Here is a 16696-nt window from a genome sequence, read left to right as displayed (position 1 = left end):
ACGTGGCCATAATCAGGCCACAACGGCCCTGCGTTGCGATTTATAAATTATGGTATACAGTACGAGTGAACAGATCAGTATTCTGTATACAATTACAACTAAACAAGAAACAAATGAGAGCGAAAAAAAAACCCCGACGGGCGATCATACGATACGACAAAATCGCGTTAGCCATGTACTGGTTGTACATTTCGCTTTTACTTTGATCTTTTTCCGATTGCGTCTTTGAATTTGACTTCGTCTCGGCTTCACACACCGGACCAGCCATTTTGGGGGAACGTGGCACTTATTGCTAACGCAATAGAAAGAAATAAGTCCAAGCTTATAAAAACCTTCCGTAAGGGTCAGACTGAGCTCATTTTTTGTGAAGGCAGGATTCCCGAGAACGTCTTGTTACACTAACTTGTTCCGCATAAGTCAAACCAACGACCGACTATGGAAGGATGACAGGTAACTCGAAGCATTTATCATATGTCTCTAGTTGGAGTGGTACATCTTACAGGCACAATTTTTCTTCTTTTCTTTTTGGAGTGTGTATGTATGAGTAGGCCGGTTGAACGGCATCTTGCTACCATGTCTTATTATTCTTCTTTCCACTGCAGAACTTCCCGCTGGCTTCTAGAATCGAGAGTCGTTCCTTGAAATTTGCGTCATTATTAAAGACCTACACGAAGGCGTCACTGCTGAGTCCTCAGAGAGTTACTAAACTCGCAGCACTAGCAGGCCATCACGAGAGGTGAATGAAGGAGCCAAGCATCCAACAAGACAGCAGCCGTGTGGCTTGCCTTTTTGCATGCCTCCTGATATTAGCACTGCCTGGTTAAAAAAAAAAAAACGCGAAGAGCGTCGCAGAGAAACAGAAAACTGGCGCTGATGGCGGAGTCCATTGATTTAAAGCGCCAGTAGTCAACTGTGACGCAACTGGTCCGTATGTGGGCGCTTGCGCCGGCGGCTGACAAACGCTGAAATAGGGTCAGCTACGCTATTACCAATGCTTCTTACCTTAGATGACAGCTAACTCGGTGAGGTTGGTGAAAATATACGAAAGAAAAATGAGGGCATGCTATATACGCCAGCCCTTATTGCCGCGGTAGGCCCCTTTCTGGGAGCGTCATTTTTCGTCCCTCTCAGCGCCATTGTTCCAAGATTTACGAACTCAGCCGTGTCGCCGCATCCTCGCTGTTCGTGCTTCCACTGAATGCCGGTGGCGGTTGAATTGGCCATTCAATATGGAGAGCCTTTTGGAAGGAGCGCTGACGTGGCTCCGCGCGTCGCCCGCAATGCCCGCAGCTCCTCCCCGAGAAACGTCAGCAGAACTCCGGGTCTCTCCGCTGTCCGTCCGTTCACGGCAGAGGGAAAGCACCCGGCGGGACCCGAAGCGCAATATAAGCAGTCCGTACAAGACGCGCAGTTTGTGTGTGGCTGATGTGCGCTTGGAACGCTGTGGCCAGCGACCTCAGATTCTACGCGGCGGACAGCCTCAACCGCTGTTTCACAACAGCGGTTTTCGAGGGTGTTGTGCTAACTGCGGCCCGATAGAAGCGAGCGGGGAAGAACAGAATGGTCTCTGTGTCGACATCTCGAGAACTCGTTTAACGGTCAAGCGTCTCGACGAGACGGTCGGCAACAGTTGCAACAGGCGCGTTAGTCGGGAGCGAAATAGCGTCTCTAGTGTCGGCGGTCTGGTTTGCTTTAGGTGCGACCGAAAGCAAACCAATTACGGATGGATCGTTGCTATTTACTGCTTTGAACAAATTCCCGCCTCCGACACACTCTCTGGCGTGACACGTTTGTTGCCGCTCTTTCCCTTCAAGACGCTCGTTTATTTCGCACCGAATACAGTATGACTGACACGCTTTCAGATATGGCGCGTAATGAAAGCAGATATCCGTGCTGCAGGTATACTTCCTGGTCATGAGCACGTCCGTTTTGGCGTCTCGTCGAGAGCAACTGCTCGTATAGTGTCGCCTGCACAGTAATTCTCCGCTCCGTTCCATCACCGCTTGGCAAGGACGGAAGGCGGTATTTGCATTGACATCCTCAGTGGCAGAAAATGTCCAATTTCAGGTGGCAATGTTGCTGACGCCACTCACACGGACAAATTGTCCGTTGCATAAAAGAGCAGCCTAACTTTTTTGCTTTTTTTTTCCCTCCGGACTATTCCGGCGTTGCAAGGAATCTGAGGAAACCACGGCAAGCAATGCCGTATTTGTCTCTGTTCCAGAACTGACCATCCTGCAGTTCTGTGACGTTGTTTTGCGTGCGAGCGGTGCGCTGGCCAAGGCATAGTACTACCGGCCGAGGCTGCTGGTCGCGCGATTCGTGCGACAGCTGCCGAGCGGAGTGATTGCCAATGCGCGCGCTCGGCAGGGGGGGGGGGGGGGGGGGCTTTTGATGGCGTCTTCGCTTGGCTGTCGCGCACTTTTTCCTTTCCTTGTTTTGTGGTAAAGCGGGCAGCCCCACTGCTGCTCATCGTGGTCCGGGCCGCGCCCAAACAAAGCCGCCGTCCGCGCCCACGCGCGAGTCTGAGCGGACCGCTTGCGGGGCAATATGCGAGCCGCAGATAGGCAGATGCACAGCCGGCCTACTCTGCGGCCGCGTGTAGCTGATGTGTATCCGCGCAGTGTGTGTATGCGCAGTCGATATTGTGCGCCTGTGCCGCAGAGAGAGATGCGAGCTCGGGGCCACATCAAAGTTGCAGCGACGCCGACGTCCGCGGGGCGGCCCAGCTATGCGCGGCGCGCGGCAAAGGCAGGAGGAACGCGAGCGCAAAACAAAAGGATCCCGCCTGGGGAGCGGCGGCGGCGCCGGTGGCTGACATTTGTCACAGGGAGAGGCGCTTTCTCCCCGACCACCGAGTGTGAAAGACATATCGCGGCTTCCTTCTGCGCTTTCCTTTTGTCTCCCGTCGTCATCCTGAGCGGTGAATCCACTGTTATCCGTTTTTCCCCCCACTTTTTTCGGGCACATCTTTCCTCCTTCTTTTGCGCTCTCTTGAGAGCGAGAAAAAAAACTGGAAGTAAAGACAAAGAAAAAAAAAGACAGAAGAGAAAGACGACAGGAAAAAGCTCGCCGCGTCTATAGGCTCTGCGCGCGGTTTGAAATCAAGGGCCGAGGCCTATTGAAAAACGTGCATCACGGGCTCCAAAGTGCGGCGCGGTGAAAGCGGCCTTGCAAAGACATCAGGAAAGGACAGGAGCGCGCGCGGCGGAGCTCGTAGTTGCCATCATTTGCTTTCTTCGCTCGTTTCACTCGTCTGGTACGAACGTTCGGTCGTGCAGGAGCAGCCCGAGTGAAAAACGCGACTCCGGTCGCTGTCTTGCCGCGTCGAACCGCCGGCGGCGCGCGGCCGCGAATCCGATACACCGTGTATGTACATGCGTATGTAAAACAGAACTCTGTCTTGCGGGCGCCGACGACGCTTTGCCGCTGCGCGTCACGCCCTCGCCTTCTTCTCCCTTCTTCCTCCATTCGCTTATTTCTGCGCGACTTATTTTTTGCCTGAGCCTCCGCGCGCTCTCTCCCGTACTTGGCCTCCATCTCCTGACAACATCCGATCGAGTTTCAGGCGCGCTGAAACTGGCGTGTCTGCCTTCTGCTCGGGCCTCGGCGGTGACACGTCCGTTGTTTTGCTCGTGGCGTCTGAATTTACCGCTAAAGCGGCGTTTGAATTCTGCTTTCTGTTGAAATTCGCCGAGAAGAGGTAGGGAACTCCTTTCGTCAACTTCCATTTGACACATCGAATTTGCAAGAGGTGCGTCAAATATCTCTTCCGTTTCTTTTTCCTCCTCTTTTTTTCCCCCTTGCTGCAGGAATAGAGTTGCGCGCAGCGCAGGTTTGCGCGCATCGCAAAAAAAAAAAGAAAGGAAAAAAAAATGCAAGGAAGAGATGCGATGAGGTGTCCAAGTGCGTTCGAATGTTCTTTCTTCCTGGGGCGCCCCATTTTTTTGTTTATGCCCCGTTGTATGAATGTGCTCTCGTCGGTTGTATTTGCCGACCTTCTTTTCCCCCTGTCGTCTCCTCCGCACACTCGCGCGTTGTCTCTTCCGACTGGGCGGACGCGTCTGGGTGATAGTCGTCGGCGACCACTTGACTCGATTGAATATAGATGCGCCAACTGCCGGGCTTTCGGCGCATAAATGCATGCGAGTGGCGGCGCGCCCATAAGGAAACTGCTCCGGGCGTCGCAGAAGTCGGCCATGCAATCGTCGCGCACGCGGGGGACCGCGTTCTGCTCGCCGCAAACTGCGCGCTCCGTCTCTTCCCGGCGCCTCCATTGTTCGCTCGTTTTTTCCCCCGGCAAAGGCGCGCGCAACTTCCCGCCGGAACTGGCCGGCCGAGCGGTGTTTTTGTGCGCGACACACCGGCCGTGCCCGCAATGCCAAGCGGGGACGGAGCCCCTTCTCTGCGGGCGGCCCCAACGACTTGACACCCGCGCGGCAGGAAACGACGCCTCGAGGAAACTGCGTCGCACTCGGTGTTTCCGCTCGCAGGCGCCGCTGCTCACGGCGCCGCAGCGGCAGTTTGGCGTCCGGGGCACGCCTCAGTTGCCGCCCCACCTTTTCCCTTTTTCCCTCCCGGATGTTGCTGCTGCTGCTGTCTTTCGGGAGGAAGCGGTCCCCACGGCAGTCCGCGCCTCGTCCGCCGCGAGCTTTGTCTCTCTCTCGTTGCTGGATACGGCGACGCTGCAGCGCGCGGCGCCTTTCGCGTCGCCCGTGGACGACAGGCAGTGCGCACAGAGCCGGCTCTCGTGGCGGCGGAAGCGTGACGAGATTATCCCGCGCCACTCGGCGAGAAAGACCTCCGCCTGAGCGATGATGCTCCGGCTGCTATTATATGAGGCCGAGGCTACGTCCGCCTCGAGTGCCCCCTCCCGCGGGCAAGCACTTCACGCTCCACTGCAGCGCGCGATGCATATCCGCCACGACGGCCGCTGGGGAGACGCGCGAGCTGGTCACTCTGTAAGCCTGCGCGGAAACTGCGTAGGCTGACTTAGGAACGAAACCAGGGGCGGACTTGTATCGCCCAGTGCCCGAAGGTCTGGCATCTGATCCCACGCGGGAGACGCATATCTTCGTAAAAAAAAAAAAAAAAATCAAAGGAACGAAACAACTGCACAGTTTTTTTTTTATGAAATTCTGTTCACTTAAAGACAGATAAGTGGTTGCCCTGCCGTTCTTCTTGCCTGATGTAAAGATTGCCACTGGCGGATAATTCAGACTACAGAAATTTGACGACAGATATAAGACGCAGTCCAAGTCAGCGTACCCTGGCACTCTGCATGGGGCCGCTTGCAAAGCTTTGCCCGCTGGCAAACTCTGCAAAGAACGAGAATAGACCTTGGCGTGAGAACATCTAGTCGCTGGAGATAACCTTCTGCCCTTTTTCTTCAAAGTGGGCCTGTCCTCGTCCAGAACATTTTTGCATAAACCAATCTCCTAATCTGTCTCTGTCTTACAGCCGATGGAGGCTCGTATAAACGCGCTAAACCAAGTGCTCTTGCCTGTGAGTTTGTGGCACATTGCAGCTTTTGTTCACACATAGACCACTCCATTGCCCCTAAAGTTATTTCTCTCTCTCTCTCTTCATTGCATGTCGAAGACAGAGAACATGGACTCCGCACGCAGTCGAAGTATCAAATTTAAGACCAAGCCGCCTTGCTCGCTAACTCTATTAGCGATGTCCCCTCTCATGTCCGCGCTTCTATACGGAGTCAGAAAATGGTCATCGTTATGCTTATCTTCATCGCGATCAGCCCAGCTCCGCCAACCGCCAAGACAAGAGCATCTCTCATCGATCTTCAGTTAGCCCTGTCCTGCGCCAGCAGCGACCATCCACTTACCACGCGAATTTCCTTATCTCATTTCCTTATCTTACCTGGCTCCCTGCCCTACGCTGGTACCTTTTACTTCCCTTGGAATCCACTCTGTTACCCCCAGCGGGCCGTCGGTTTTCTAGTGATTGCATTACATGTCCCACCCATGCCCATTTCTTCTGCATTTCAGCTTCGACATCATTAACTCATGCTCGCTGTCTAATTGATCTGCGGGGATATCTTTCTCTCCCTTAACGTCATCCCTACCATTTTCCTTTCCGTAGCTCGCTGCGCTGTCCTCAATTTAACTTTACGCCTCTTCGTAAGCCTCCAAGTTTCCGCCTGCATAGTAGGCGAATACTGGCAGGGTACGACTGATTCTGCCAGCGAGTTCCCTTTGGGAGAATATTTGGAAGCTGCTGGTCACAGCTTGGCAGTCCCTACCAAAAGCTCTCTACTGCATTCTTACCCTTCTAGTAATTTCTTTCTCATGGTCTGATTTAGCGGCAACAACTTGAATTAAATAGATGTACGCTTCTACAACATCAAGTATCTCACTGCCTACCGTAAGCGGTTGTTATCTTCCCAGACTGTTTAGCATTAGTTTTCTTCACAGTGGCTTTTTTTGGCCTGCCATTGTACTTTTCGTGTCTAGGTAATCAGTCATGCACTGCGGTTCATGCTTTTAGTTACTTAACTGGGCAATGTCATAAGCAGATCGGAAGGTGCTATCTATTATCTCTTATACCTGGCTGTTCCCAATCAAAGCCAGTAAATACCTCTTGTAAATATGCAGTGAACAAAAGCGGATAGATCGTGTCGCCTTTTCTGAAACCCTTCCTGATTGGTATTCGATCTCTTCTCTTGCTTATAACTATGGCAGCTATGCTCTATCTCATCACATTGAGCAGTTGTTCCACAGCTATTGTGGACTGATGGCCGGATGTAAGCACTGAGTAAAACAGCTATTTCCTAATATTGCCTATTATAGCAAACTGCAAAATAGATTAAACTCACGAAACTTGTTAAGACTGAGAAAAGTAACCGTATTTAGGACAGTTCCCTTATGTAATACTATTATGATACATTCCAGCGGCTAAAAAGACACGGACGAAGGTAGACGAGACAGGACGAACGCCGGCGTTCGTCCTGTCTCGTCTACCTTCGTCCGTGTCTTTTTAGCCGCTGGAATGTATCATAATAGTACTACCAACCAACTAGCCCAACTTTCTACGCTTAATCCCTTATGTAATACTGCTGAGAAAAACGTAATTCGCTTTGTGTTCAGTGCACAACGTGGCTGAGCTCAGGTCATATCTTATAATGCACCGCTAATTTAAGCATTGATTTTGGAGTGAGGTTTCTCGGCGCCCCTTATATACAAGGGGAGAGTTTATCATGCAGATAGTCGGCGAGGTTGTCTCAAATAGGGCCTGAACTAGACTTAGGCATGTAATGCACGTGGAAGGCTTCATGAATGTCCTCAGAAACGGACAAACATTAATGAAAGCATAAAAAATAATTACACACGATATACCGACATCCTTATTTCTAGACTGTGTTCTCTCAGTGATGGAGAGAAAATGAAGCGGCATGCCGCTGTCACGGTATTAAAATGAAAACTAATGGTGCACACTGTGACGGAGCTGAAATCACCTAATCTTTTCTCTCAGCTCCGTCAGCAGCTGTTTTGACGGGAAAACCTCGAGAAGGACTGGTGCACCACGAACAGATGAGCTACGAAGCCGTCGTCACTGCTGCCCGTTTTGCGGGTCTTCTGCACTCCGCCGTTTAGAAAAGTTGCCAAAATGAGTGCCCAGTATCGTGGGGGGAGAAAAGAAATCGAGCCATATGCCCAAAATGCACGCGTACGTCAACCTCGTTCCTTTACCTCGACAAGCATGTACGTGCACCGCATATCGAGTAACTTTAAATAATCAGTGTATGCCACGGGCAGTCGTTACGCGCAGTTTCGCTCTCGTTCACTCCCTACCGGCGCCGTCTGTTTGCGGAGTTGTGTCAGTCGTCGCGAAAGCACGCACAGCGGCCCGCTTTTACAGCGGCCGGCGCCGCCGAGGCAGTTTGGGAATTCGCCGCATTTTGCGCTTTGAGCCGGCGGGAAAGCGAGAGCCGAAGCCCGCGGCGTTTCCGTCTGTTTCGTCCGGGAGCTCGTCGCCTGATTGGAGAGCGAACGTTCTCGAGATGCCGCGAGAGGCGCTTGCCGGCTCCGTGCGCGCATGTGTGCGGGTGTGTGTGTCTGTGGCCGTGCTACAGACGTGCGCGACGCTGGCGCCAGTGGGCTCGCATTCCCCGGCTGCCTCGAAGCCGGGTAACGAATCGCGGAGCCTTACCCCCGGGGCTCTGCTCTGATTGCCGAGCGAGGGAGGCTTTTCCTCCTTGCGCCGGCTGCTCGGGCACGGACACCGCGCACGCTCGACGCCGAGCGCCGCACGTCGTTCCAACTGTTGCTCGAAGCTCGCGACTCGAGCCAATATCGTCAGGTTCCTTCCCAAGAAACTCCGCCGGAGACAATGCGAACGAAAAAAAAAAAAGAGAGAGCCAAGAAGTTCTGCTGGCCGCACTTAGAGGGTCTAGGAGCAGTCATTCCTAATTAACGTGGGCACGCTACCTGCCACACCGCTTCTCCCTCTGTTCGTCCACCCTGACCACTTCTTAGATGAACGTGACAATTCTATGCCCAAGTCCAGAGTGTGGTCGATCTTGACAGAGAGGAGTGGACGCTTGCTCGTTCATCCGGCGTTGCGGCGCCTAAATTGAAAGCAGACGAGTGTTCTGGCTTCAGCGTGGTGAGAACTGTGCGCCGAGTGAATCGGTAGCAGGAGATAACTGCGAATGAACCGAGGAAGGAAGTCGCGTGTGGTGAAACTGTGTTTGACCTTGTTTTTGCGCCTTAAGGTAAGTTTAAAGGAACGAGCGAGACGGTCACCTAATTCAAAGTTTGCCATTTTGACTTCGCGAAGGTACGCAAAGTCAAATGCGCATTCCACGCCCATATGTTGCTTGTTCCTAAGCAATGCTACTCGCGGAATATTTGATTACTTGCAGATGCGCTTCGGAACTGATCACTTTTTGCTAGAGTGAAATAAGTACGAAAACACTCTGCATTGCGGTTCCAGCTCGCGCAACAAAGCTTTAAACAGTCAAATTTAGCCGTTCAGTAATCCCTGACTTATTATTCTTGCTTCCATTCATTCCTGCGGTGGGTAGGCTCTTTTCTAGAAGCACAGCAGGCGACATTTGCCTGGATTTCAAAACGGTGGTCATATTAATTACTAGGTAAGCTCATCAGCCCGAAATATACTGTTTACAGCATTGGTAATTTGTATGTTAAAGTCATATGTCTGTAAGTGATTCAGCCAACGATTGGAGAGGAAGGACAAAATATGCATATACGCGCATATTGAGACGCATCCAACACCCCATTAAGCCAGTGTTCTAGCACGGATGCGCGCTTTATTAGGTAACATTAAAAGATGAAAAAACCCATTGAGACCGGGAGCCTCACCCACCGCCCGTGCTAGATGCTGTTAGCTTTGTTCGCTTATAGGCAGCAGATGAGTCCGAGTTTAACAGCACTAGCGCTTTGCCTTCTGAGCCCGCGGTCAGGAAGGAGAAAGGCTCACTGCAGCTATAGCATTAGACCGCCCAGATCCACAATGTCTAATAGGCAGAAGAGAAGAGTTGCAATCTCGGTCGGTTGGTACATGGTCTCTGCTGGTTTTCTTAAAAGACGGACTCGTTTCAATAAAGTACAGTCTTTGTCAAAAGTAACCAGGCGGCACGTTTTTCTTCTCAGTCGTATATTAAAGCTATTATACCAGCCCTCAAGCTCTAAATATCTGTACGGTGAGCAGAACCCCTGTTCTCACCTTCAAAGAACTTCTTGATTTTTAGGAAAGCCGTGAGGGCTCTGTTATACGAATGAGAAGCAAACCACGCAGCCTGGTTACTTTTGACAAAGGCTGTACATTTTTTAGTTCCAGTAGCAATGTGTGCCTCATCCCTTCATTGTCCTTCATCGCGTGACTGGTTTCTTTATTCAAGTCTCATAGGCGGCTGTGGCCGTGCCCTCCGAGACAAATGAACGCTGCGCGGGGGTCTCACTCGACAGTGATTTCGGAGGCCACGGTGTTGCTCGTAGGGTTGCGCCCCACGGGAGCAACAGGGTGACTTACCGTCGAGCCTCTGCTTTCTCTCGCGGGCCTCCTCGTCGGCGCTGGCCCTGGCGGCAGCGTCCTGCGTCCTGGACTCGGACGCCTTCTCGAGCGTGGCGCAGGCGCGCAGCACGTACGCGTTCACCTGCTCCTGCTTCTCCTGGCGGGGCAGCTCCAGCAGCACCCAGTACTGTGTGTCCAGGCAGGTCACGTCCTTCACCATCGCCTGCGCATCGAGCGCCCCGAGATTGTCAGTGCGTTTTCAAGGGAGCCTGTTGAGACAGAGACGCGTTAGATGGCTAAAGGAGCTCTACTCTCTTCATATAGGTTCTGGTTCGCAATACACATAAAAATAAACGGGTGAAAGGAAGAGGACGCATGAGGAAAATTCTGCCCTGCCCTGGAAGTTAATTCAGGAAAATCTAGAGCGTTCAAAGTTTAGGATAAATAAAACAACCACACAAACATAAATGAAGATAAACAAAAGTACAGCGGACGGCTGTTCCAGAGTGTAACAGTAACAGAGACGTTGCAAAGGTCAACTAAAAAAAGTGAAGCATATTTTGTAACAATTGTTTTTCTTTGCTATACTTTCGCTTCTCGTCCAGTGGGCCACCCCGCATTTGGGGTCGGCTACTGACACCGCTTGGCAGCTGCTAGCCCTGATGCTGCCAATGGCAGATACCGCTGCTAAGAAGAGCAAAATAATCTACTGAGAGGAGAATGGTTGCAATATGCAGCCTCCGTTTTTCGTTAGAGATGAGAAGCTCTTGCGAAGTTCAATAGAGCAATGTCGATATAGCATTCGAGCTTTACGTAGTTCTAAGGTGCTTGCAGTGTAATGTTAAGTCTTCGGAGGTCCGCTGTTCTTTTAACTGCTGTGATACTATTGCACATTCTCGCGCATTTAACGTTAGTCTGCAGATATATATTTTGCGATGAAACGTTCCGCTGCGAGAAAAATTGTTGTCAAAAACGAGCGAAAAGGAAAACTGCTTTTCCGATTCACCGCAAGCTGCAAAGGACATCTTTGGGCAACGCACAAGTACCGGGGCTATGTAATTTAAGGTTAGATTTATTGAGCTCAATCTAGAATAATGCTTCTGTTTATTTCGTTGCTAAAAGGGCAGATAGAGGTGCTCAAAAACGCGCACGCGCTCACCAAACCCAGTGAAGAAAGGCAAGCGAAAGGAGTGTTGCGGCATCTTACATCGACGCCCTAACCAGCTGGGACATGTGAGCCCAAGCGGGACGAAAATGCAAAGCAAGGATAGAGAGACAGGGGAAGAAGAGCGCTAAGGAAGCCAAAGGGGTAGAGAATAATGGAAGTGTTCCCATCGGTGGCGAATACAAAAGCTGCGCTGCACCCGAGCTGGCCGAGATTGGCTTCCGAGGCGGCCTCCGCGAACACGGCTGTACGCCCGCGTGTGAGCGAGCTCGCCGCCGAACAATGAGCCGGCGCGGGTCTCGTGTTTCGCGTCTGCATGCGCAGCAGCCACCGCGGGTAACGGGAGCTGGCTGCGTGGTCCGCGTCCTTCGCCGCCGCGGCAAACCTCGGCGGCGCGGAAGCAGTGGCTCTCCGAGGGGCGAGCAAGACGGGCCGAGGGCGAGGATGAGTCGGCGGGACACGCGATGCCCCCTCCGCCGGACCGCACTAAGAAGCTGTCGCCAGCGGAGAAGAAAACGAGGAAACGAGCGGCGGGATGAGAACAGCACCCCTCTCTCTCCACGACGGTGAAGACGAAGAGAGTACCAAGAGGAGCGCGCGGAGTAAGCCGGACAGGCCATCGATTGGCTCTGGCCCTGGGTCCTCGTCGCGATGGCGCCGCGTCGGCGCTAAGTACGCGCTGCTCAAGTGGGGGTCCCCTGGCCGGATTGGCCTCGTGCTGCATCCGAGGGAAAACACGGACGCCGCCTATTTTCCCTGTCCCGTGGCGCGAGCCGAAGACAGAACCGCGCCCATCCTGGCGCCCAGAAGAAGAGAGCACCCAGAGGCGCTTGCTTTCCTGCCACGGAGAACAATGACTTTGCGACGGCAACGCTACCTACACACACGGATAAAGCGACAACGCAGCCGACCGGTCAAACGCGGTCCCTGTGGACATCCCTGTAAAGCTATCTTCTCTACACTAAGTTTGTTTATGTGGCTCTGCCTTCTTTTAAGGCGGAGAAGGGTTAATGACTTCGCAGTCTGTGTGTGTGCGTGTGTGACGGTGCGTGCATATGCTGGACCTTTGGAAGCGTTCCAGCTTCTGTTCCCTAGACGAGGGCCTGAGAAAACAGCCTTAGCACGGTTTTGTTAGCGCGTCACGAGCAGCTTTTCTCATCTTGTTGCTTTTCGTAAGCCCCGCCTCCTCTGTCTCTCGTGGGCCTTGATCCGTCTGAGAGCAACTTGCGCGTTTCGAATAACTTGCCCCTTCCTCGTATTTGTCCTGTCCTTGTTGCTGTACCGAATACAGTGTGAAGCAGATGTGCAAGTGTCGACAAATCTCGGCGCCAAACATTTATTCGCTTTAACTCTTACTTTACGAAATGAACCAGTCTTTCCTTCCCGCGAGAGCACCCAGCCTGTCTTGCATCTGCCTGCGTTGTCTTGTCTAAAAAAGAATTTGTGAAAGCACGATATTCAAAGTTCAAAATCGCAAAACGAGAATAAATGCTATTTCCGGTACGTATAAGTGGGTTCGTTAAAGAAAAACCACGAAAAAGTATTTTCTTTAATGACCTCTACAGTATTACAAGTTTCTTTGTCTGAGTGATGTTTTTTTTATGAAGTTAGAGCTTGGTTATTGTTGTGTTTGACGTATAATGGTGACCACTACGCGTTTTTCGTTTTTTTTTCTAGGCAGTAAATTTCTTATCTGTCATATATTCTTTACTTTTTTTAGCATTTTCTTAGTTCTTCAGCATCAGGTACATTTCTTCAGACTTGCCTACCCCACAATTTTACTTAAGTTGGGATCTATTTGTCAAGCTAAATGTGTCTTCGTTCACATCGCTTTATTGCTTCTCTGGTCACCCGACATTGGTTGCAATGTCTTGCTCCAGTGGTTTTTTTTTTTTCCACTCACGCCCCATTAGCTGAATGAGGTGAGTCTGAATTGAAAAATTAAACAAGTTTTCTTTGTCAACGAGCTCATTCTTTAGGCTATTTTTAGGCGTTCACTTAATCATAGATTGTATAAGACATATACAGCTTTAGACACCTGTGATATCTGTCAAATTTATCTGCTTGCAATAGACGCGACTCAAGAAGCGTCAGTGTCTATGGCACTCGCGCCAAAGTTCGCAACCAAAGTATGGCATGCCACGGACATCAGAAAAACTAAGTCAAAGACATTGGTGTTCTTTGTAGTGGTACGAATTTCGTCCAGAATAATTCTACACTTTATTTAGGCAATACTTTGCCATGGAAGAAAGACATGAGAGAGATGTTGACAGTTACGGACGGGGTTCATTAGCCAGCTTCAGACTGAAGATGATTCGTGGCTTATTTGAGAATACCCGTGGGAAGCACTCTTTCTTGGTAGCCGTACGATGAGACCAATGTAATTTTTTTCTGACTCCCGTATGACATCTTGTTGCTTTGCTGAGGCAGAACAAGACGGACTATTAGAGGGCAGAGGCGCAGGGGATGGGTGCGAGAAACGGGGAACATTTCCTTCAAATCTGGTGTACGCCACAAAAGGTGGCCTGTTGTCCCTATCTTGTGGTATCCTTGCAACCTCTGGACTCAATAATTTGTTCCATATTGTCACCGAGAGCCGGTAGAGCGTAAAGGGCACACAAGCACTAGCGCGGCATACACCACTCGGCCAACCGACGCTCCAGCAAGGGAAAACGAGGAAACCAGGCGGGCGGCAACGCGCCGCATCTGGCCGCATGGCGGCGCCAGTAAATGGCCAAGAGCTTTTTTTTTTTTTGTGGGTCAGAACAAAATGACAACCTGTTCCAAAGGGCTACCAACATGGACATCATCATCAGGGCCACATCACTATATTGCCACATCACTGTATACAATTGCCGGGTCATTGGGGGAGACATATGCTCAGTGATAGAGGCATTGTATTCTGAAGGCGATGCCGTAATCCGAGATCGTAATATTTTATTGCACAGGTCAAGGCTGGAATCAAAGTGTCCTGAAGAGCATGAAACGTTCTGATCACCTTTCATAACCGATAGCCTGAATTTTTTTGCAACACTCTTTGGGGTCCTGGGACAGCAAGCGAGGGACAGCTTTTCTTCAATGTACTTCAAATTGCTCAAGAATGGCTTCAAAAGTGTTTGTCAGCACTACGCATCGTGCATTTGGTCTTTTCAGAATCCACTAGTGTTCTAACAGCTACTAAATAAATTCCTACGTACTACGTATTAGAACAAAAATTTTGTTAAAACAAAGTGTTTCTGCTTCGCTGTAAAACCCAATGGCTCACTTATGCTGCTTTTGGCTGTTTGCGCTTGCTCCCATATCCACTCATGTCAGCTATAAAACAAACAACATGCTGAGTGTGCCGGACTGCTGTTTTTACTTCTTAAGTTTGCACCTTTCCAAGGCTCTCCGAAACAAATCATCAGCTAGAGATCGGACATTTGTTCGCGGACGCCACACGAATTGTGCGCTACGCAATCCATTGTGTCCAAAAGTAAGCCGTGCCACTAACAAGAATGGGAAAGGGTTCGCGATATGTCCGAAAAGTATTGGCATTTTCTCTTCTCTTTCTGGAATTACCAACCTAAGGCAAAAAAGTTTTCCCAAGGTCGTATTTTATAATGAGCCATGATATCCAATTTTACTTCCGCTTCCATTTGCTCCTCTGGCACTGTTGTTCGATGACGTAGCCGCGGCACCCATAGGAAGCGACCTGACCATTTGGTGATAGGTGGCCGGACCTCACATCTTATCGCAGCCTATGGTAAGCCGCGCGCGCGGCGAGAGCTATCTTCGACATGGTAATCGGCTGCTTTGTAATTTCCATGATTGCCGCTTGCTGCTCACGTCTGATATTGCCGTCGCGCTGACGTAACGCCAAATAAAATGGGAAATGGTTTGATTTGGTTTATGAGGTTTAACGTCCCAAACCGACTCACGCTATGAAGGACGCCGTAGTGAAGGGCTCGGGAAATTTCGGCCACCTGGGATTCCTTAGCGTGCACTGACATCGCATGGTACACGGGCCTCTAGAATTTCGCCTCCATCGAAATTCGACCGCCGCGACAGAGATCGAACTCGCGTCATTCGGGTCAGCAGCCGATCGCCATAACGACTGACCCACCGCGGCGGCCGAATGGGAAATGGATAATGGGTACTAATGCAGGGTGGTTTTTATGCGAAGCATACTACTTTAGCTGCCACTTCAGTCCTTCACCGTGGTTATGCGCCTCCAAATCACGTGATACATGACGTCACACCACGTGACACGATGACGTCACGACGGTAGAGAAACGGAGGCCCACCTCGCGCCGTCGCTGTGGTTGTGCGCCTCCAAATCACGTGATACATGACCTCACACCACGGGATACATGACGTCACACCACGTGACACGATGACGTCACGACAGTGGAGAAACGGGGGCCCACCTCGCGCCGTCGCTGTGGTTGTGCGCCTCCAAATCACGTGATACATGACGTCACACCACGTGACACGATGACGTCACGACAGTGGAGAAACGGGGGCCCACCTCGCGCCGTCGCTGTGGTTGTGCGCCTCCAAATTACGCGACACGATTATGCTTCGCATTCTCCAGGCTTAACCAAGTTAAGCCTCAGCCATTTTTTTTTATATTTGCAGACTTTATTTTAAAAACAGTCGGGGGCACGTCGGTGCCGTCTGCGCTGGTGGATTTTACAGAAAGGTGAACATTATGTAAGTATTAGAGCTCGGTAATTAGGCTATTAATTAACTAAAATTAAGCTGTCAATTGAGATTTTTTATTTCAGGGAGCAAGATAATATTGTGAAATTTAAGGCCGTCAACACCGAAGGTGAACCTAGTTTTTAAATTTTCTTTGTCAGCAATGTCGTTCAAAATATCGAACACCAAAATTACGCATTTCAAAGCTCGTTGAGTGGGCTTTCCCGCGTTGTACATGTACAAAAAGGTGTCGCTGCAAATAGTATCATCGCCGAAATCACGTTAAATGCTTCTAGGTCAGAAAATTCTCAAACCGCATCTGTATTTGTGCATTAGAAATGCGAGCAACGCCACTTTATAAATCTGCAACGTGCGACAGTCAACTCAAGGACCTTTGAAAAGCTCAATCTTTACGTCCGATATTTCGAACGACATCGCTGGAAAATAAAATTTAAAAACTTGGTTCATCTTCGATGTGGACGACCTTCAACTTCTCAGTATTACACTGTCCCCCAAACATCAAAAATAAAAATTTATTAGTTCAGTTTAGAGGTAATAATTGTCTCATTAGTGAGCTCTAGCATGTATATAATGTCCGCCTTGCCGTAGAATTAAGCTGGCCAAACGACACACACGAATCTCTTGGAGTTAAAATAAAAATATGTAAATGTAAACGGAATACGACCGCTGATATTCAATTTCCCTCCCATCATTCCACCTGCTCCTGTGGCATACTGGAAAGTTAAGTTTCTCAAGGTCACCAGCTGCCACGTCACATTTTCTTCTCTTCCAGCCCGAAATACTTTGCTTTTCAAATGAGGCTTGAGCTTTTGCATTAAATTGCATTTCTGGGTT

The 16696-nt window shown here is 50.5% G+C and overlaps 1 protein-coding gene across 2 annotated transcripts in view; it reads right to left on the bottom strand.

The window, feature by feature from the left end:
* LOC149351650 (uncharacterized) overlaps positions 1-16696 on the bottom strand; it is a 249816-nt gene that overhangs the window by 11141 nt on the left and 221979 nt on the right. For both annotated transcript variants that reach the window (XM_089580986.1, XM_089580985.1), the window contains exon 4: positions 10012-10216. In XM_089580986.1, coding sequence (XP_089437112.1) covers positions 10012-10216 — 205 coding nt within the window. The remainder of the gene's footprint in view (positions 1-10011; positions 10217-16696) is intronic.

This window comes from Amblyomma mixtum, chromosome 3, assembly GCF_055824585.1.
Source record: "Amblyomma mixtum isolate Tamu chromosome 3, ASM5582458v1, whole genome shotgun sequence".
Classification (NCBI taxonomy): domain Eukaryota; kingdom Metazoa; phylum Arthropoda; class Arachnida; order Ixodida; family Ixodidae; genus Amblyomma; species Amblyomma mixtum.
This window is presented reverse-complemented; position numbering and strand designations above follow the sequence as displayed.